Consider the following 23409-nt stretch of genomic DNA (forward strand, 5'->3'; position numbering starts at 1 on the left):
AACCATCTAACTACACAGAGACTAACTATGGAGAGAGGGGATATAACTAAACCATGTTATAATACATAGAGACTAACTATGGAGAGAGTGGTTATAACTAAACCATCTAACTACACATAGAGACTAACTATGGAGAGAGAGGTTATAACTAAACCATCTAACTACACATAGAGACTAACTATGGAGAGAGAGGTTATAACTAAACCATCTAACTACACATAGAGACTAACTATGGAGAGAGGGGTTATAACTAAACCATGTTATAACACATAGAGACTAACTATGGAGAGAGTGGTTATAACTAAACCATCTAACTACACATAGAGACTAACTATGGAGAGAGAGGTTATAACTAAACCATCTAACTACACATAGAGACTAACTATGGAGAGAGGGGTTATAACTAAACCATCTAACTACACATAGAGACTAACTATGGAGAGAGGGGTTATAACTAAACCATCTAACTACACATAGAGACTAACTATGGAGAGAGTGGTTATAACTAAACCATCTAACTACACAGAGACTAACTATGGAGAGAGAGGTTATAACTAAACCATCTAACTACACATAGAGACTAACTATGGAGAGAGGGGTTATAACTAAACCATGTTATAACACATAGAGACTAACTATGGAGAGAGGGGTTATAACTAAACCATCTAACTACACAGAGACTAACTATGGATAGAGGGGTTATAACTAAACCATCTAACTACACAGAGACTAACTATGGATAGAGTGGTTATAACTAAACCATCTAACTACACATAGAGACTAACTATGGAGAGAGTGGTTATAACTAAACCATCTAACTACACATAGAGACTAACTATGGAGAGAGTGCTTATAACTAAACCATGTTATAATACATAGAGACTAACTATGGAGAGAGGGGTTATAACTAAACCATGTTATAACACATAGAGACTAACTATGGAGAGAGGGGTTATAACTAAACCATGTTATAACACATAGAGACTAACTATGGAGAGAGGGGTTATAACTAAACCATTTAACTACACATAGAGACTAACTATGGAGAGAGGGGTTATAACTAAACCATGTTATATTACATAGAGACTAACTATGGAGAGAGGGGTTATAACTAAACCATCTAACTACACATAGAGACTAACTATGGAGAGAGGGGTTATAACTAAACCATCTAACTACACATAGAGACTAACTATGGGGAGAGAGGTTATAACTAAACCATGTTATATTACATAGAGACTAACTATGGAGAGAGTGGTTATAACTAAACCATCTAACTATACATAGAGACTAACTATGGGGAGAGAGGTTATAACTAAACCATGTTATAATACATAGAGACTAACTATGGGGAGAGAGGTTATAACTAAACCATCTAACTACACATAGAGACTAACTATGGAGAGAGTGGTTATAACTAAACCATGTTATAATACATGGAGACTAACTATGGATAGAGGGGTTATAACTAAACCATCTAACTACACATATAGACTAACTATGGAGAGAGGGGTTATAACTAAACCATCTAACTACACATAGAGACTAACTATGGAGAGAGGGGTTATAACTAAACCATCTAACTACACATAGAGACTAACTATGGAGAGAGAGGTTATAACTAAACCATCTAACTACACATAGAGACTAACTATGGAGAGAGGGGTTATAACTAAACCATCTAACTACACATAGAGACTAACTATGGAGAGAGGGGTTATAACTAAACCATCTAACTACACATAGAGACTAACTATGGAGAGAGAGGTTATAACTAAACCATCTAACTACACATAGAGACTAACTATGGAGAGAGAGGTTATAACTAAACCATCTAACTACACATAGAGACTAACTATGGAGAGAGGGGTTATAACTAAACCATCTAACTACACATAGAGACTAACTATGGAGAGAGGGGTTATAACTAAACCATCTAACTACACATAGAGACTAACTATGGAGAGAGAGGTTATAACTAAACCATCTAACTACACATAGAGACTAACTATGGAGAGAGTGGTTATAACTAAACCATCTAACTACACATAGAGACTAACTATGGAGAGAGAGGTTATAACTAAACCATGTTATAACACATAGAGACTAACTATGGAGAGAGTGGTTATAACTAAACCATCTAACTACACATAGAGACTAACTATGGAGAGAGTGGTTATAACTAAACCATGTTATAATACATCGAGACTAACTATGGAGAGAGGGGTTATAACTAAACCATGTTATATTACATAGAGACTAACTATGGAGAGAGGGGTTATAACTAAACCATCTAACTACACATAGAGACTAACTATGGAGAGAGTGGTTATAACTAAACCATCTAACTACACAGAGACTAACTATGGAGAGAGGGGTTATAACTAAACCATCTAACTACACATAGAGACTAACTATGGAGAGAGGGGTTATAACTAAACCATGTTATAACACATAGAGACTAACTATGGAGAGAGGGGTTATAACTAAACCATCTAACTACACATAGAGACTAACTATGGAGAGAGAGGTTATAACTAAACCATGTTATAACACATAGAGACTAACTATGGAGAGAGGGGTTATAACTAAACCATGTTATAACACATAGAGACTAACTATGGAGAGAGGGGTTATAACTAAACCATCTAACTACACATAGAGACTAACTATGGAGAGAGAGGTTATAACTAAACCATGTTATAACACATAGAGACTAACTATGGAGAGAGGGGTTATAACTAAACCATGTTATAACACATAGAGACTAACTATGGAGAGAGGGGTTATAACTAAACCATGTTATAATACATGGAGACGGCACACGGTTTACATCTTAGTGTCAAGTACAGGAACACTGAAGAGGCTTCTGCGCGTTTGGGAAAAATTACTAAACTAGAAACATGAATCCAGTTTCACCCAGTTTCTATCTATTCAGACAGGCCAGTTCCCACATGATTATACCAGTTCATTGTCTACCTGATTGAGCTGCTCCTGGTCGTGAAGGCTTCCCAAGACCCTCCGGTACTTCCTCTCTCTGTACTTCCTGCGGTGGAAAGTGGCTCGTTGCTCGGGCGACGCACCCATGTGAAGCTCTTCCTCCAGGGGCAGGCTGGCCGCCCAGAAGCTGTTGGCGTTCTCATTTCCCACCTCCAGAAAGAGCTGCGATGTCAGAGGGCAGAGGTCAGAGGTCTAATGAACTATTATAACGTTGAAGCATCAACTGTACTCTCCGTAACCGTCAGAGAACAATCATGTAACATTTGTTTAACATTAAAACTTTATTTTAAAACTAAAAGTGTTATAATAATAACCTGCTGTAGTCACTGAACGTCTGTAGTGTAGAAGAATAATCCCACATCCTATTACTGTAGCCAAACTAAAGGCACGTGGTAAAATAGCCTTTCCTGAAACGCCTTCTCCAGACTCCACAACTTCCACAGGAAGAACCTCAACACATTCACACATCAAACATCTCCGTACCTCCACCAGCTCGTTGCTCCAGATACTGCTGTCTAACTTCAGGCTCCTAACTTTAGAGAGGCTAGGGCCCAGGAACCGGTGCTGACCTGGGGGGAGAAACACACACGCACACGCACACACACACACACACACACACACACACACACACACACACACACACACACACACACACACACACACACACGGTTCAGTGACAAACAGACAAGACAGCAGATATCATAGAGGCATGGCTGGCAGCGTTTCACTGCTCTAATACTCTCTAGTCAAAGACTTCTTTGCAGCGTTCAACACAGCTAATTGGAAATGAAAGCAGAGAAAGAGAGAGAGAGAAGAGGCCATTAATTGCTAATGATTCATGAGTAATTAATTGTGTTTGTTGGTCGGTGTTTATTTGGGTGAACTGAAGGGTTAGGGTTGTTTATGCGTTTTAAGATGGATGGATAAATAAAACATGCTGGAGGAGAAGAAGAAGAAGAGATTGATATGCATGTGGATCAGAGTCCCTCATGTGATTAGTGTGTTAGTGTGAAAGGCATCATTATCTATCAGATAGCTGATAGACTATAGACACGGGCCGGACAAAGGGGCCATGGACAATGATACACTTACCATGAGAGGGGACTCAATTATGAGAGTGACTCAGTGAGTGAGTGAGTGAATGAGTGAGTGAAAGTGAGTGAGTGAGTGTGAGTGAGTGAGTGGTGAGTGAGTGAGTGAGTGAGTGAGTGAGTGAGTGGCTTAGTGAGTGGCTGAGTGAGCCAGTGGGCAAGTGAGCAAGTGAGTGAGCGAGCGGGCGAGTGGGCGAGTGAGTGGCTGAGTGAGCGAGTGGGGGGTGAGCGAGTGGGCGAGTGAGTGGGTGAGTGAGTGGGTGAGTGAGCGGGTGAGTGAGTGAGCGGGTGAGTGAGTGAGTGGGTGAGTGAGCGGGCGAGCGAGTGAGTGAGTGAGTGAGTGAGTGAGTGAGTGAGTGAGTGAGTGGGGGGGCGGGCGGGCGAGCGAGTGGGTGAGTGAGTGAGTGAGAGAGAAAGAGTGTAAGAAAGAAAGAAAGAGAGAGAGAGAGATAATCAAAGCTATGTTTGAGACTTAGTGATAAACTATGGGTGGCTTGTGATAAAAGCATCTGTTAAATGACCATATCATTATTATCGTGTATTATTTTTTGTGATTGTTAATGGGACACTATTGAATAAAAGTCCTGATGTTTTACGTAAGTAGTTCGTAGGATTCAGAAGTGTGTCTGCGTTGTACAACGACTCACTCTGTCTCAATACAATAGATCAAATACGAGTCTCTAAATTTTGTCCGTACTCTTTGTAACGAGCTCTTTGTAACGCCTTCACCCAAAACTAACAACAAGATACGTCCCGCTTCCTCAGAATTCTAAACCCAGTTACCAAAATGTCCTATTAAAAAAAGTCTTAACTGACTGCTGTTATGAGCAACGTCCTCACTTTGTGGCATTTCATAAAGTAAACACTTCCTACCTCCGCTTCAATCGGCCCGAAACAGGAGATGCATGTGTAGTTGCCACGGAGATGGTTGCCGGCTTATTTGATGTAAAAGGTTGAATACTATTATTATAACATGTGTCATTCAGCGCAGTTGTCGTGTTTGACAGTGAGAAGAGAGAGAGGGGACAGGTATCAGAAACATTTAATACATGTAAAATCAGGCACTCTGGGGAGGTAGAGAGAGAGAGAGAGAGAGAGAGAGAGAGAGAGAGAGAGAGAGAGAGAGAGATACACACACACACACACACACACACACAGGGGTACAAACATCTACCTGGAGGCGAAAACATTCCCTCCCCTAGACACAACTACGACAACATAACCAACAAAAACGGGTCACAACTCCCACTGACACCCCTATCAGATCACAGCAAAATCACACTCTACTTGAACATATCTTTGCTCAATCATGAGGCATCAAAGTCAATGGAACGGAATAATATTAAGAAATGCTAGATGGAAGGAAAGTAGGGTAGAAATGTACCAAAAATCAATTAGGCAACAACAAATTCAATCCCTTCTAGACAATTTCCTGGACAAAATGTTTAAATGTAATAGTGAAGGTGTAAACTTGGCAGTAGAAAATCTAAAGAGAATATTTCACCACTTCTCTATCAAATCAAAAGAACGTCAAGCAGACAACCTAAGAAAATGTACAACGCTGACAAATGGTTTGATGAAGAGCAAAAACCTAAGAAAGAAATTGAGAAACCTGTCCAACCAAAAACAGAGGCCCAGAAAACCTGAGTCTACTTCACTACAGTGATTCACTATAACAATACAGAAATACACTCCAGAAAAAGAATGAACAGTACTTCAGAAATCAGCTCAATGTAGCTGAAGAATCCATAGAATCTATGACAAAGAACAAACAGCAAAAACATATACATGATCAAATACTAATCTTAGAATCAACTATTAAAGATGACCAGAACCCACTGGATTCTCCAATTACCTTGAATGAACTACAGGACAAAAAACAAACCCTGCTACACAAAAAGTCCTGTGGTGTTGATGGTATCCTGAATGAAATTATTAAATATACAGACAACATATTCCAATTGGCTATACTAAAAGTCTTTAACATCATCCTCAGCTCTGGCATCTTCCCCAATATTTGGAACTGAGGACAGATCACCCCAATCCACAAAAGTGGAGACACATTTGTCCCCAATAACTACCGTGTGATATGTGTCAACATCAACCTTGGGTAAATCCTCATTAACGGCAGACTGGGACATTTTCTCAGTGAAAACAGTGTACTGAGCAAATGTCAAATTGGCTTCTTACCAAAGTACCGTACAACAGACCACGTATTCACCCTGCACACCCTAATTGCCAAACAAACAAAACAAAGCAAAGTCTTCTCATGCTTTGTTGATTTCAAAAAAGCTTTAGACTCAATTTGGCATGAGGGCCTGCTATACAAATTAATGGAAAGGGGTGATTGGGGAAAAACATATGACATTATAAAATCCATGTGCACAAACAAGTGCACGGTTAAAATTGGCAACAAAAAAAACACATTTATTTCCACAGGGCCGTATCGACAAATTGGTCAGGGCACTAGAACAGTCTGCAGCACCCGGCCTCACCCTACTAGAATATGTCTACTGTCAAATGTCTACTGTTTGCTGCTGATGATCTGATGCTTCTGACCCCAACCAAGGAGAGCCTACAGCAGAACCTAGATCTTCTGCACAGATTCTGTCAGACCTGGGCCCTGACAGTAAATCGCAGTAAGACAAAAATAATGGTTTTGAAAAAAGGTCCAGTTCCCAAGAACATGAAAACAAATTGCATCTAGACACCGTTGCCCTAGAGCACACAAAAACAAGTATACATACCTTGGCCTAAACATCAGCGCCACAGGTAACTTCCACAAAGGGCCTTCTTTGCCATCAACATCAAATTCGACATGCCAATTAAGATCTGGCTAAAAAATACTTGAATCACTTATAGAACCCATTGCCCTGTATGGTTGTGAGGTCTGGTGTCCGCTCCCAACCAAGAAATCACAAAACGAGACAAAAAACAAATTTAAACGCTGCATGTAGAATTCTGCAAAAAGTATCCTCTGAGTACAACGTTAACCACCAAATAATATATGCAGAGCAGAATTTGGCAGATACCCGCTTATTATCAAAATCCAGAAAAACACAACACACCCCACAGAGCCCCAGGACAGCAACACAATTAGACCCAAGCAAATCATGAGAAAACAAAAAGATAATTACTTGACACATTGGAAAGAATTTCCCAAAAAAACACAGCAAACTAGAATGCTATTTGGCCCTAAACAGAGAGTACACAGTGGCATAATACCTGGCCACTGTGACTGACCCAAAATTAAGGAAAGTTTTGACTATGTACAGACTCAGTGAGCTTAGCCTTGCTATTGAGAAAGGCCACCGTAGGCAGACCTCTCCACAAAATGAGGTGGAAATTGAGCTGCACTTCCTAACCTCCTGCCCAATGTATGACCATATTAGAGATACATATTTCCCTCAGATTACACAGATCCACAAAGAATTTGAAAACAAGTCCAATTTTGATAAACTCCCATGTCTACTGGGTGAAATACCACAGTGTGCCATCACAGCAGCAAGATTTGTGACCTTTCGCCCCAAGAAAAGGTCAACCAGTGAAGAACAAACACCATTGTAAATACAACCGACATTTATGTTTATTTATTTTCTCTTTCGTACTTTAACTATTTGCACATAATATGACATTTGAAACGTCTTTATTCTTTTGGAACTTTTGGAAGTGTAATGTGTACTGTTAATATTTTATTTCACATTTGTTTATCTATTTCACTAGCTTTGGCAAAATAAACATGTGTTTCCCATGCCAATAAAGCCCTGGCAGTGAAATTGAATTTAATTGAGAGAGAGAGAGGAACAATTTGGTTCGAGGACACCATTCTGGACACACCCCTTCCTAACGGGAAGCCAAGGAGAGGTCCCAGTAGCATCACAGACCAGGACATCAGAGCAGGACTACACGTCGCATCAACTGTCTATTCTCTCTCCCCCCCTTTCATTCTCCACTCGCTTTAAGAAAAGAAAGACAATCTGGAATAATTGAATCATTAGTCTTATCATTAGTTTCTGTCACACCCTGATCTGTTCCACCTGTTCCTGTGATTGTCTCCACCCCCTCCAGGTGTCCATTGTTTCCCCCAGTGTATTTATCCCTGTGTCTCCTGTCTCTCTGTACCAGTGTATTTATCCCTGTGTTTCCTGTCTCTCTGTACCAGTGTATTTATCCCTGTGTTTCCTGTCTCTCTGTACCAGTGTATGTATCCCTGTGTTTCCTGTCTCTCTGTGCCAGTGTATTTATCCCTGTGTTTCATTTACATTAGAGCGACTTACAAATTTCCTGTCTCTCTGTACCAGTGTATTTATCCCTGTGTTTCCTGTCTCTCTGTGTCAGTGTATTTATCCCTGTGTTTCCTGTCTCTCTCTACCAGTGTATTTATCCCTGTGTTTCCTGTCTCTCTCTACCAGTGTATGTATCCCTGTGTTTCCTGTCTCTCTGTGCCAGTGTATTTATCCCTGTGTTTCCTGTCTCTCTCTACCAGTGTATTTATCCGTGTTTCCTGTCTCTCTCTACCAGTGTATTTATCCCTGTGTTTCCTGTCTCTCTGTACCAGTGTATTTATCCCTGTGTTTCCTGTCTCTCTGTGCCAGTGTATTTATCCCTGTGTTTCCTGTCTCTCTGTACCAGTGTATTTATCCCTGTGTTTCCTGTGTTTTTCCCATTCTCCTTTTTCTAGTCCTCCTGGTTTTGACCCTTACCTGTTTCTGGACTTTGTACCCACCTGCCTGACCATTCTGCCTGCCTTGACCACGAGCCTGTCTGCCACTCTGTACCTCCTGGACTCTGATCTGGTTTTGACCTTTGACCTGTCCTCGACCATTCTCTTTCCGACCCCTTTGGATTATTAAACATTGTAAGACTCCAAACATCTGCCTCCTGTATCTGCATCTGGGTCTCGCCTTGTGCCTTAATAGCTTCCTCTTCCTCCAATTCTATAATTAACTTTTTTGTCTGTAACACCCGAAACCTAATTAAAAGCATTTTTGTCATTGATTTTCCAAACCAGGTTGGGTAATTTAAGGCGAGTGGTCCGTCCGAGGACGACTTCCTCATTTTGACTTTGCCCTACGCAGCTCACCTCCGCTGCATGTGTCGATAATATTAAACATTCCTGTAAATGAAATCATTTAAGGACCCGCTTGAAAAAGCTGCGGTGGAAACTTGAGGAATACCAATTACATGGGTTGAATTAAAACGTACGACAAAGACAGGGTATCTGAGACTTCCCCGAGGAGAGAGAATGGGAGAATGAAGAGTTGTGTGTTTGCTAGCATACATGTGTGTATGTGTGTGTGCATAGTCCGACGTGCCTGTGTGTGTGTTTGTGTACAAAGGTGGTGTCCTCTTAAACAATTCTAAAAGACAAGGTTAAGTCACCAAGACTCCCAATTAATAATGTATTAGTCTAATACATACTACCACCATGCACTGGGATATCTAATACATACTACCACCATGCACTGGGAGATATATATAATACATACTACCACCATGCACTGGGAGATCTATATAATACATACTACCACCATGCACTGTGAGGTCTAATACATACTACCACCATGCACTGTGAGATCTATCTAATACATACTACCACCATGCACTGTGAGATCTATATAATACATACTACCACCATGCACTGTGAGGTCTAATACATACTACCACCATGCACTGTGAGGTCTAATACATACTACCACCATGCACTGGGAGATCTATATCTAATACATACTACCACCATGCACTGTGAGATCTATATAATACATACTACCACCATGCACTGTGAGGTCTAATACATACTACCACCATGCACTGTGAGGTCTATATAATACATACTACCACCATGCACTGTGAGATCTAATACATACTACCACCATGCACTGGGAGATCTATATAATACATACTACCACCATGCACTGTGAGGTCTAATACATACTACCACCATGCACTGTGAGATCTATCTAATACATACTACCACCATGCACTGTGAGATATATATAATACATACTACCACCATGCACTGGGAGATCTATATAATACATACTACCACCATGCACTGTGAGATCTATCTAATACATACTACCACCATGCACTGGGAGATCTAATACATACTACCACCATGCACTGTGAGATCTATATAATACATACTACCACCATGCACTGTGAGATCTATATAATGCATACTACCACCATGCACTGGGAGATCTAATACATACTACCACCATGCACTGTGAGATCTATATAATACATACTACCACCATGCACTGGGAGATCTTTCTAATACATACTACCACCATGCACTGTGAGGTCTAATACATACTACCACCATGCACTGTGAGATCTATATAATACATACTACCACCATGCACTGTGAGGTCTAATACATACTACCACCATGCACTGGGATATCTAATACATACTACCACCATGCACTGTGAGATCTATATAATACATACTACCACCATGCACTGTGAGGTCTAATACATACTACCACCATGCACTGTGAGATCTATATAATACATACTACCACCATGCACTGTGAGGTCTAATACATACTACCACCATGCACTGTGAGATCTAATACATACTACCACCATGCACTGTGAGATCTATATAATACATACTACCACCATGCACTGTGAGGTCTAATACATACTACCACCATGCACTGTGAGGTCTATATAATACATACTACCACCATGCACTGTGAGGTCTAATACATACTACCACCATGCACTGTGAGATCTATATAATACATACTACCACCATGCACTGTGAGGTCTAATACATACTACCACCATGCACTGGGAGATCTAATACATACTACCACCATGCACTGTGAGATCTATATAATACATACTACCACCATGCACTGTGAGGTCTAATACATACTACCACCATGCACTGTGAGGTCTATATAATACATACTACCACCATGCACTGTGAGGTCTAATACATACTACCACCATGCACTGTGAGATCTATATAATACATACTACCACCATGCACTGTGAGATCTATATAATACATACTACCACCATGCACTGGGATATCTAATACATACTACCACCATGCACTGTGAGATCTATATAATACATACTACCACCATGCACTGTGAGATCTATATAATACATACTACCACCATGCACTGTGAGGTCTAATACATACTACCACCATGCACTGGGATATCTAATACATACTACCACCATGCACTGTGAGATCTAATACATACTACCACCATGCACTGGGAGATCTAATACATACTACCACCATGCACTGTGAGATCTAATACATACTACCACCATGCACTGTGAGGTCTAATACATACTACCACCATGCACTGTGAGATCTATCTAATACATACTACCACCATGCACTGTGAGGTCTATATAATACATACTACCACCATGCACTGGGATATCTAATACATACTACCACCATGCACTGTGAGGTCTAATACATACTACAACCATGCACTGGGAGATATATATAATACATACTACCACCATGCACTGTGAGATCTATCTAATACATACTACCACCATGCACTGTGAGGTCTATATAATACATACTACCACCATGCACTGTGAGATCTATCTAATACATACTACCACCATGCACTGTGAGATCTATATAATACATATTACCACTATGCACTGGGATATCTAATACATACTACCACCATGCACTGTGAGGTCTAATACATACTACCACCATGCACTGGGATATCTAATACATACTACCACCATGCACTGTGAGGTCTAATACATACTACCACCATGCACTGGGATATCTATATAATACATACTACCACCATGCACTGTGAGGTCTATATAATACATACTACCACCATGCACTGGGAGATCTATCTAATACATACTACCACCATGCACTGGGAGATCTATATAATACATACTACCACCATGCACTGTGAGGTCTAATACATACTACCACCATGCACTGTGAGATCTATATAATACATACTACCACCATGCACTGTGAGGTCTAATACATACTACCACCATGCACTGGGAGGTCTAATACATACTACCACCATGCACTGTGAGGTCTAATACATACTACCACCATGCACTGTGAGGTCTAATACATACTACCACCATGCACTGTGAGGTCTAATACATACTACCACCATGCACTGTGAGGTCTAATACATACTACCACCATGCACTGTGAGATCTATATAATACATACTACCACCATGCACTGGGAGATCTATATAATACATACTACCACCATGCACTGTGAGATCTATATAATACATACTACCACCATGCACTGTGAGATCTATCTAATACATACTACCACCATGCACTGTGAGATCTATCTAATACATACTACCACCATGCACTGTGAGATCTATATAATACATACTACCACCATGCACTGTGAGGTCTAATACATACTACCACCATGCACTGGGATATCTAATACATACTACCACCATGCACTGTGAGGTCTAATACATACTACCACCATGCACTGGGATATCTATATAATACATACTACCACCATGCACTGTGAGGTCTATATAATACATACTACCACCATGCACTGGGAGATCTATCTAATACATACTACCACCATGCACTGTGAGATCTATATAATACATACTACCACCATCACTGTGAGGTCTAATACATACTATCACCATGCACTGTGAGGTCTATATAATACATACTACCACCATGCACTGTGAGGTCTAATACATACTACCACCATGCACTGTGAGATATATATAATACATACTACCACCATGCACTGTGAGATCTAATACATACTACCACCATGCACTGTGAGATCTAATACATACTACCACCATGCACTGGGAGATATATATAATATACTACCACCATGCACTGGGAGATCTATCTAATACATACTACCACCATGCACTGTGAGGTCTAATACATACTACCACCATGCACTGTGAGATCTATATAATACATACTACCACCATGCACTGTGAGATCTATATAATACATACTACCACCATGCACTGTGAGATCTATATAATACATACTACCACCATGCACTGTGAGATCTATATAATACATACTACCACCATGCACTGGGATATCTATATAATACATACTACCACCATGCACTGTGAGGTCTAATACATACTACCACCATGCACTGTGAGGTCTAATACATACTACCACCATGCACTGTGAGATCTATATAATACATACTACCACCATGCACTGTGAGATCTATATAATCATATATACTACTACCACCATGCACTGTGAGATCTATACTACCACCATGCATACATACTACCACCATGCACTGGGAGATCTATATAATACATACTACCACCATGCACTGTGAGGTCTAATACATACTACCACCATGCACTGTGAGATCTATATAATACATACTACCACCATGCACTGTGAGGTCTAATACATACTACCACCATGCACTGGGAGGTCTAATACATACTACCACCATGCACTGTGAGGTCTAATACATACTACCACCATGCACTGTGAGGTCTAATACATACTACCACCATGCACTGTGAGGTCTAATACATACTACCACCATGCACTGTGAGGTCTAATACATACTACCACCATGCACTGTGAGATCTATATAATACATACTACCACCATGCACTGGGAGATCTATATAATACATACTACCACCATGCACTGTGAGATCTATATAATACATACTACCACCATGCACTGTGAGATCTATCTAATACATACTACCACCATGCACTGTGAGATCTATCTAATACATACTACCACCATGCACTGTGAGATCTATATAATACATACTACCACCATGCACTGTGAGGTCTAATACATACTACCACCATGCACTGGGATATCTAATACATACTACCACCATGCACTGTGAGGTCTAATACATACTACCACCATGCACTGGGATATCTATATAATACATACTACCACCATGCACTGTGAGGTCTATATAATACATACTACCACCATGCACTGGGAGATCTATCTAATACATACTACCACCATGCACTGTGAGATCTATATAATACATACTACCACCATCACTGTGAGGTCTAATACATACTATCACCATGCACTGTGAGGTCTATATAATACATACTACCACCATGCACTGTGAGGTCTAATACATACTACCACCATGCACTGTGAGATATATATAATACATACTACCACCATGCACTGTGAGATCTAATACATACTACCACCATGCACTGTGAGATCTAATACATACTACCACCATGCACTGGGAGATATATATAATACATACTACCACCATGCACTGGGAGATCTATCTAATACATACTACCACCATGCACTGTGAGGTCTAATACATACTACCACCATGCACTGTGAGATCTATATAATACATACTACCACCATGCACTGTGAGATCTATATAATACATACTACCACCATGCACTGTGAGATCTATATAATACATACTACCACCATGCACTGTGAGATCTATATAATACATACTACCACCATGCACTGGGATATCTATATAATACATACTACCACCATGCACTGTGAGGTCTAATACATACTACCACCATGCACTGTGAGGTCTAATACATACTACCACCATGCACTGTGAGATCTATATAATACATACTACCACCATGCACTGTGAGATCTATATAATACATACTACCACCATGCACTGTGAGATCTATATAATACATACTACCACCATGCACTGTGAGATCTATATAATACATACTACCACCATGCACTGTGAGATCTATCTAATACATATTACCACTATGCACTGGGAGATCTATATAATACATACTACGACCAGGGGAAGGTTTATGACCCCCATAAATACCTTTCCCATTTTTCCTCTCTCCACTCTACCGATGTGACTATTGAAAATCCCTTTGTTAACATAGAGAGAGAATCTGGTGACATCACAAGATGGGAACGGAACCATATTTCGGTAATCCAACCAGCTGAAAATATGTCTGAGACATTATTACTTATGATAGGACGACATAAACTGTATCTTTGAAAGTCTACAAATTCTAGTTATCCGATTCACATGGAATTGTTGTGCAATTTAAATGTTTAAATATGTAACTATTTGTGAAAAGATTAAATACAATTTTAGCTTCCAAATGAGAGAATTGGGTTTTCATGAGTGAACCAATGCTCAACTCAGTGGCCCCGCCCACGTGAACAGACATTGGTTATAAACTACGAAACACGCCCTTCTCTCGCCTCCTATATAAAGCCCTTAACGAAAAGGTAACTTTCTGTTCCGAGGACGTTAGTGTCACGAATATTACCGAAGGTGACTCCCCTTCTTGTTCGGGTGGGGCTCGGCGGTCATCGTCGCCGGTCTACTAGCTATCACCGATGCGTTGTTCTGTGTTCCTTTGGTTTTGTCAGATTGGTATCACCTGTTTCTTGTTTGGTTGTTAGGGTGGGATTATATAAGTTTGTTCAGCCCGCTTCTGTTTCGTGCGGGCTTGTTCCTCTGTTCTGTGTTTGAGTGTATTTTGTTTTTGCATTTCCGGGTTTCGCGCTGTCCGTTATTATTTCTGATCATTTGTTTTCCTACTTTTGTTCATGTTATTTTTCCTGGACATTAAAGCGTGTTTTTTCCCACATCTTTTGCTCTCTGCGCCTGACTCCACACCTCTTCACTCATTTGTCGTAATAGTTAGGGCTACAGTCCTACATTAAAAGGGCTCAGACAATAACCTGTTCCACGGACATGTGGACCTGAGGTCCCCACGTTGAAAGGACAAAGAACTAAGCCAACCTCAGCAAGAATGGAATGAAATTAGCATTGAATTTCAATGGGAAGGTGACGACCTACATGCCGGAAGGATGAATTTCGACTATACCAGCCAGAATATAGCATGAGCATATAGCATGGCAACTTGGTATGAACTTTTATTCACTAAAGAAGTGATACCTCCTAGCCGTCGCATTAGCGCAGCAACTGTAGACTTGGGCTAGGAGAGGACGGACAGAGTATCTATTCTACCACGCTCCAGTTCACCACTAGACAGTCTTCCGAGAACCAGAGATCCATACTGGACAACCCGGCATACCATCTACGACCAATCTACCGAAGCGCAGCTCAGAGTAAATACTGATTGCATTTTCCTTTTTCAAATGGGCGGTTATTTAGAATGCATAAGATTCTGTATTTACGATAGCATAGCTTCTCCCTTTGTTACTCAGTCTTCCCGCTCTTTCACTCAACCCTCCCCCTTCCTTTGTGTAAACAGCCGCTGTATCGGCTCGGTTCACCAGGTCCATCAATGTAGGATTCATTCTGTGTGATTAGGTAGGTATTTAGTAAATAAAGAATTAAACCAAATTATGTATTGCTGATTCAACTCGTTAGCCAGGGTTCGTGAAGATAAGCAAGAATTTACAACTTTCATGAGACTAAACAAGGTGACGATTAAATATTGACTGCTATTAATGTCAAATATTACCAGGTCTTTAAGAGTTTTTCCCGAAGATAACAGCTCTATAAACATAATTTTGTGGTTGTCACGCCCTGACTTTAGAGACCCTTATTTATTCTCTATGTTTGGTTAGGTCAGGTTGTGACTCGGGAATCAATGTTTTCTATTTCTTTGTTGTTTTTGCCAAGTGTGGTTCCCAATCAGAGGCAGCTGTCTATCTCTGATAGGGGATCATATATAAGTTGTGATTTTCCGACATTGCGTTTGTGGGGAGTCAATTTCTTTTTAGCTGTTTTGTTGCCTGACAGAACTGTGCGCTTTCGTGTTTTCTTTGCGGTGTTCAGTTTATAAAAAATTGTGAACCCCAACCACGCTGCACCTTGGTCTCCTTCTTCAACCCACGAGTATCGTTACAGTGATGCCCCGACTTTCTAGTTAATCTCTTGAACCTCTGGGGGCAGTATTTCATTTTTGGATGAAAAACGTTCCCGTTTTAAACAAGGTATTTTGTCACGAAAAGATGCTCGACTATGCATATAATTGACAGCTTTGGAAAGAAAACACTCTGACATTTCCAAAACTGATATTGTCTGTGAGTGCCACAGAACTAATGCTATAGGCGAAACCAAGATGAAATTTCATACAGGAAGTGAGCCAGATTTTGAATGCGCTGTGTTCCAATGTCTCCATATATGAATGCACAAGGAATGAGCCTACACTTTCTGTCGTTTCCCCAAGGTGTTTGCAGCATTGTGACGTATTTGTAGGCATTTCATTGGAAAATTGACCATAAGAGACTACATTTACCAGGTGTCCGCTCGGTGTCCTCCGTCGAAACTATTGCGTAATCTCCAGGTGCGTGCATTTTTCCATTTTGAACAGAGGAGAAACCAAACTGCCACGAGTGATTTATCATCGAATAGATATGTGAAAAACACCTTGAGGATTGATTCTAAACAACGTTTGCCATGTTTCTGTCAATATTACGGAGTTAATTTGGAAAAAAGTTTGCGTTGTAATGACTGAATTTTCGGGGTTTTTTCTTAGCCAAACGTGATGAAAAAAATGGAGCGATTTCTCCTACACAAATAATATTTTTGGAAAAACTGAACATTTGCTATCTAACTGAGAGTCTCCTCATTGAAAACATCCAAAGTTCTTCAAAGGTAAATGATTTTATTTGAATGCTTTTCTTGTTTTTGTGAAAATGTTGCCTGCTGAATGCTAGGCTTAATGCTATGCTAGCTATCAATACTCTTACACAAATGCTTGTGTAGCTATGGTTGAAAAGCATTTTTTGAAAATCTGAGATGACAGTGTTGTTAACAACACAGGCTAAGCTTGTGAGCCAATATATTTATTTCATTTCATTTGCGATTTTCATGAATAGTTAACGTTGCGTTATGGTAATGAGCTTGAGGCTATAATTACGCTCCCGGATATGGGATTGCTCGTCGCAACAGGTTAATTACATTCACTTGATTATCTTAATCAGGTAATATGAATTACAGAGAAATTACTTTATAGAATAGCATGTCATATCATTTAATCCGGCATAGACAAAGACACGACACCTGGAATTAAAATACATTTGGCGGGGTGGGGGGATTGCACAACATGCCTACCACTTTGAAGATGCAAAATATTTTTACAATTACAGCTGCAAGTCTCGTGGGGTATGTCTCTATAAGCTTGGCACATCTAGCCACTGGGATTGTTGGCCATTCTTCAAGGCAAAACTGCTCCAGCTCCTTCATTTGGGATGGGTTACGCTGGTGTACAGCAATCTTTAAGTCATACCACATATTCTCAATTGGATTGAGGTCTGTGCTTTGACTAGGCCATTCCAAGACATGTAAATAGTTCCCCTTAAACCACTCGAGTGTAACATTAGCAGTATGCTTAGGGTCAATGTCCTGCTGAAAGGTTGAACCTCCATCCCAGTCTCAAATCTCTGGAAGATTGAAACAGGTTTCCCTCAAGAATTTCCCTGTATTCCCAGTCCCTGCTGATGAAAAACTTTCCCACAGCATGATGCTGCCACCACCATGCTTCACTGTGGGGAAGGTGTTCTCAGGGTGATGAGAGGTGTTGGGTTTGCCCCAGACATTGCGTTTTCCTTGATGGCCAAAAAGCTTTTAGCCTCCTTTGACCAGAGTACCTTCTTCCATATGTTCGGGGAGTCTCCCACATGTCTTTTGGCAAATACAAAATGTGTTTCCTTATTTTTTTCTTTAAGCATTGGCTTTGTTTTGGCCACTCTTCCGTAAAGCCCAGCTCTGTGGAGTGTACGGCTTAAAGTTGTCCTATGGACAGATACTCCATTCTTCGCTGTGGAGCTTTGCAGCTCCTTCAGGGTTATCTTTGGTCTCTTTGTTGTCTCTCTGATTAATGCCCTCCTTGCCTGGTCCGTGAGTTTTGGTGGGCGGCCCTCTCATGACAGGTTTGTTGTGGTGCCATATTCTTTCAATTTTTTATAATGGATTTATTGGTGCTCCGTGGGATGTTGAAAGTTTCTGATATTTTTTTATAACCCAACCCTGATCTGTACTTCTCCACAACTTTGTTCCTGACCAGTTTGGAGAGCTCCTTGTTCTTCATTGGGCCACTTGCTTAGCGGTGTTGCAGACTCTGGGGCCTTTCAGAACAGGTGTAAATATACTGAGATCATGTGACAGATCATGTGACTTCTGAAGGTAATTGGTTGCACTAGATCTTATTCAGGGGTTTCATAGCAAAGGGAGTGAATACATACGCATCACTTTACCATTTTGAATGTTTTACATTCTTTTGAAACAAGTTTTTTTTTTCATTTCACTTCACCAATTTGGACTATTTTGTGTATGTCCATTAGATGAAATTAAAATTTAAAAAATCCATTTAAATTACAGGTTGTAATGCAAAAAAATATAGGGAAAATGCCAAGGGGGATGAATACTTTTGCAAGGCACTGTATTCTCTGTTTTTATTTAATCTAATCAGTCCGGCTGGTCAGAGGCTAGGAAAGCACATACAAATTCCCCCCTGGGTGGTGTAACACATTAACTCTTACTAGTCTTTCTGGGTGGTGTTACACATGAACTCTTACTAGTCTTTCTGGGTGGTGTTACACATGAACTCTTACTATTATTTATGGGTGGTGTTACACATGAACTCTTACTAGTCTTTCTGGGTGGTGTTACACATTAACTCTTACTAGTCTTTCTGGGTGGTGTAACACATGACCTCTTAATTGTCTTCCTGGGTGGTGTAACATATTACCTCTTAATCGTCTTCCTGGGTGGTGTAACACATGCACTCTTAATCGTCTTCCTGGGTGGTGTAACACATGACCTCTTAATCGTCTTCCTGGGTGGTGTAACACATGACCTCTTAATTGTCTTCCTGGGTGGTATAACACATGAACTCTTAATCGTCTTCCTGGGTGGTGTAACACATGAACTCTTAATCGTCTTCCTGGGTGGTGTAACACATGACCTCTTAATCGTCTTCCTGGGTGGTGTAACACATGAACTCTTAATCGTCTTCCTGGGTGGTGTAACACATGACCTCTTACTAGTCTTTCTGGGTGGTGTAACACATGATATCAGTGAGGCATTCCTTTTTTTATTTTGTCTATTGCACACCTGTCTATTCTCTTTTTCTCTATCTCCTTCTCATTCTCTCCCTGGCTTGTACCCTTCCTTTTTCTCTCTCCGTCTCTCTCTGAAATGGTTGGTTTCACCCTCTGTCCACCCATCCCCTGTTCCATTTATGAAAAGTGAGGCGAGGAGTGAAGCTCTATTTTCATGTTCAACAGAGTCTATCAATCAGTTAAAGTGAAGAGCAAGAAGGAGGAGGAGAGGAAAGGAGTGGGAGAAGGAGGCAGGGCGAGGAAGGGTAGAAGAGAAGGGAAGCAGAGGACAAGAGACAAAAGAGGACAGAAGGGATGCATGTGTGAAGGAGAGGTATGGAGGGAGTGGAAGTAGAGTTTATAGATAGAAGTCTGGAGAATAAAACAATGTAAAGTTTGGAGAGTGACATTGGCATAGCGGCAGTCTCTTTAGTACCTGCACACTTCTTACAGATGACAACCCCCAGATTGATGGAGGCCCATTCGGGCTGCGACGCTCGGCAGTCGGCACAGATCCTGTTGGACTCGTTGAACCAGATCTTCTCAGCCACTTCATAATCGGAGAGCGTTTCGGCTATCGATTCCTGGAATGCTTCAATCCACTCCTCTTTCTCCCTTTCCGATTCGGCCGTGAAGCTGAAACAAAATATATATATATATATATATTTTTACACCACATTATTGATGTTAGCAGACCAATTAAACAGTACATACAATTTGCGTTGCTTCATGTGGTGGGGTTATATGGTTTCTTTACATTGTGGGTGATGTGTACGTACGGGTTGAATAGGTTAAGTGCAATGATGCATATAAAACCTGTATTGCTGACGGTACGTATAGGCCAATTAGAGGTTTTGAAGCAAACGGTCGGCCATATTGGTAGTCCTCAGAAGGAGCAGTCCTACATTGGAATGTATAGGCTCTAGAGTATTTCAATGACATTTTTCAAGGTCAAAATTTGATTTATTTAAGTATTTACATGCGTACTCTCTAAAATAAATACTTATATATATATTTTTTCTGTTCACATATAATAAAAAAAATACACATTAAGGTGTCTATAAACGGTGTGGTTCAAGCCCTGAATGCTGATTGGCTGACAGCCGTGATATATCAGACCGTATACCATGGGTATGACTAAACATTTATTTGTACTGCTCTAAGTACATTGGTAAGCAGTTTACAAATAGTCATAAGGTCTAAAAACAAATGAATTAGCAAAAATGTCTAAAAAACTATTTTTTCTTTGTCATTATGGTGTATTGTCTGTAGATTGATGAGGGAAAAAAAACTATTGAATCAATTTTAGAATAAGGCTGTAACGTAACAAAATGTGGAAAAAGTCAAGGGGTCTGAATACTTTTCGAAGGCACTGCATATACAAAAATATGTGGACACCCCTTAAAATTAGTAGATTTGGCTATTTCAGTCAAACCCTTTGCAGAGAGGTGTATAAAATCAAACACACAGCCATGCAATCTCCATAGACAAACATTGACAGTAGAATGGCCTTACTGAAGAGCTCAGTGATTTTCAAAGTGGCACCGTCATAGGATGCCACCTATCCAACAAGTCAGTTTGTGAAATGTCTGCCCTGCTAGAGCTGCAAAGGTCAACTGTAAGTGCTGTTATTACGAAGTGCTGTTATTGTGAAGTGAAAAGGTCTAGGAGAAACAACGGCTCAGCTGCGACGTGGTAGGCAACACAAGCTCACAGAACGGGACCGCCGAGTGCTGAAACGTGCAGCACAGCGGTGGGAAACTCCTCTGGGGCATGATTGGTGTCACACTTTTTCTCCATTCCTAGCAAACACAGCAGATTAATCAAATTGCATTCAAAACTGAAGATCACGATCAGGACTGGAATTGCCCACCCTTGGTGTAGCATGTAAAACATTGTCTGTCCTCGGTTACAACACTCACTACCGAGTTCCAAACTGCCTCTGGAAGCAACGTCAGCACAATAACTGTTTTGTCGGGAGCTTCATGAAATGGGTTTCTATGGCCGAGCAGCCTACCGAGCAGCCATACAAGCCTACCATAACCATGTGCAATGCACAGCGTCGGCTGGAGTGGTGTAAAGCTCGCCGCCATTGGACTCTGGACGCTACCTACCCAAATGCATAGTGTCACTGTAAAGTTTGGTGGAGGAGGAATAATGGTCTGGGGGTTCATGGTTCGGCTAGGCCCCTGAGTTCCAATGAAGGGAAATCTTAGTAGACCACACTCTAGACAATTCTGTGCTACCAACTTTGTGGTAACAGTTTCAGCACGACAATGCCCCCGTGCTCAAACCGAGGTCCATACAGAAAAAGAGATCGGTCTGGAAGAACTTGACTGGCCTGCAAAGAGCCCTGACCACAACCCCATAAACACCTTTGGGATGAATTGGAACACCGACTGCGAGTTTAAACACATAATTGGTTAAGTGTGTGTGTGTGTGTGTGTGTGTGTGTGTGTGTGTGTGTGTGTGTGTGTGTGTGTGTGTGTATGTAGGGGTATACCGTGGCTTCACCTCCCTTTGCATTTTTCTTATTTTGTTGCTTTACAACCTGGAATTGAAATATCATTTTTGGGGGTTTGTATCATTTTATTTACACAACATGCCACCTTTTGCTACAATTACAGCTGCAAGTATCTTGGGGTATGTCTCTATAAGCTTGGCAGATCTAGCCACTGGGATTGTTGCCCATTCTTCAAGGCAAAACTGCTCCAGCTCCTTCAAGTTGGATGGGTTACGCTGGTGTCCAGCAATCTTTAAGTCATACCACAGATTCTCAATTGGATTGAGGTCTGTGTTTTGACTAGGCAATTCCAAGACATTTAAATCTTTCCCCTTAAATCACCCGAGTGTTGCTTTAGCAGTATGCTTAGGCTCAATGTCCTGCAGGAAGGTGAACCTCCGTCCCAGTCTCAAATCTCTGGAAGACTGAAACAGGTTTCCCTCAAGAATGTCCCTGTATTTAGCGCCATCCATCATTTCTTCAATTCTGACCAGTTTCCCAGTCCCTGACGATGAAAAACATACCTACAGCATGATGCTGCCACCACCATGCTTCAATGTGGGGATCGTGTTCGAGGTGCTGAGATGTGTTGGGTTTGCGCCAGACCTTTGGGAGTCTCCCACATGACTTTTGCCAAACACCAAACGTGTTTGCTTATTTTTTCTTTAAGCACTGGCTTTTTCCTGGGCACTCTTCTGTAAATCCCAGCTCCGTGGAGTGTACGGCTTAAAGTGGTCCTGTGGACAGATAC

General features: G+C 40.8%; 1 protein-coding gene across 2 annotated transcripts in view; it reads right to left on the reverse strand.

The window, feature by feature from the left end:
* The window catches only part of arap2 (ArfGAP with RhoGAP domain, ankyrin repeat and PH domain 2), a 262145-nt gene that overhangs the window by 136504 nt on the left and 102232 nt on the right, over positions 1-23409 (reverse strand). For both annotated transcript variants that reach the window (XM_065021967.1, XM_065021968.1), the window contains exons 11-13: positions 20592-20791; positions 3484-3569; positions 2980-3162 (exon numbers count right to left, since the gene is read on the reverse strand). In XM_065021967.1, coding sequence (XP_064878039.1) covers positions 2980-3162; positions 3484-3569; positions 20592-20791 — 469 coding nt within the window. The remainder of the gene's footprint in view (positions 1-2979; positions 3163-3483; positions 3570-20591; positions 20792-23409) is intronic.

The sequence above is a fragment of the Oncorhynchus nerka genome, linkage group LG8, assembly GCF_034236695.1.
Source record: "Oncorhynchus nerka isolate Pitt River linkage group LG8, Oner_Uvic_2.0, whole genome shotgun sequence".
NCBI lineage: Eukaryota > Metazoa > Chordata > Actinopteri > Salmoniformes > Salmonidae > Oncorhynchus > Oncorhynchus nerka.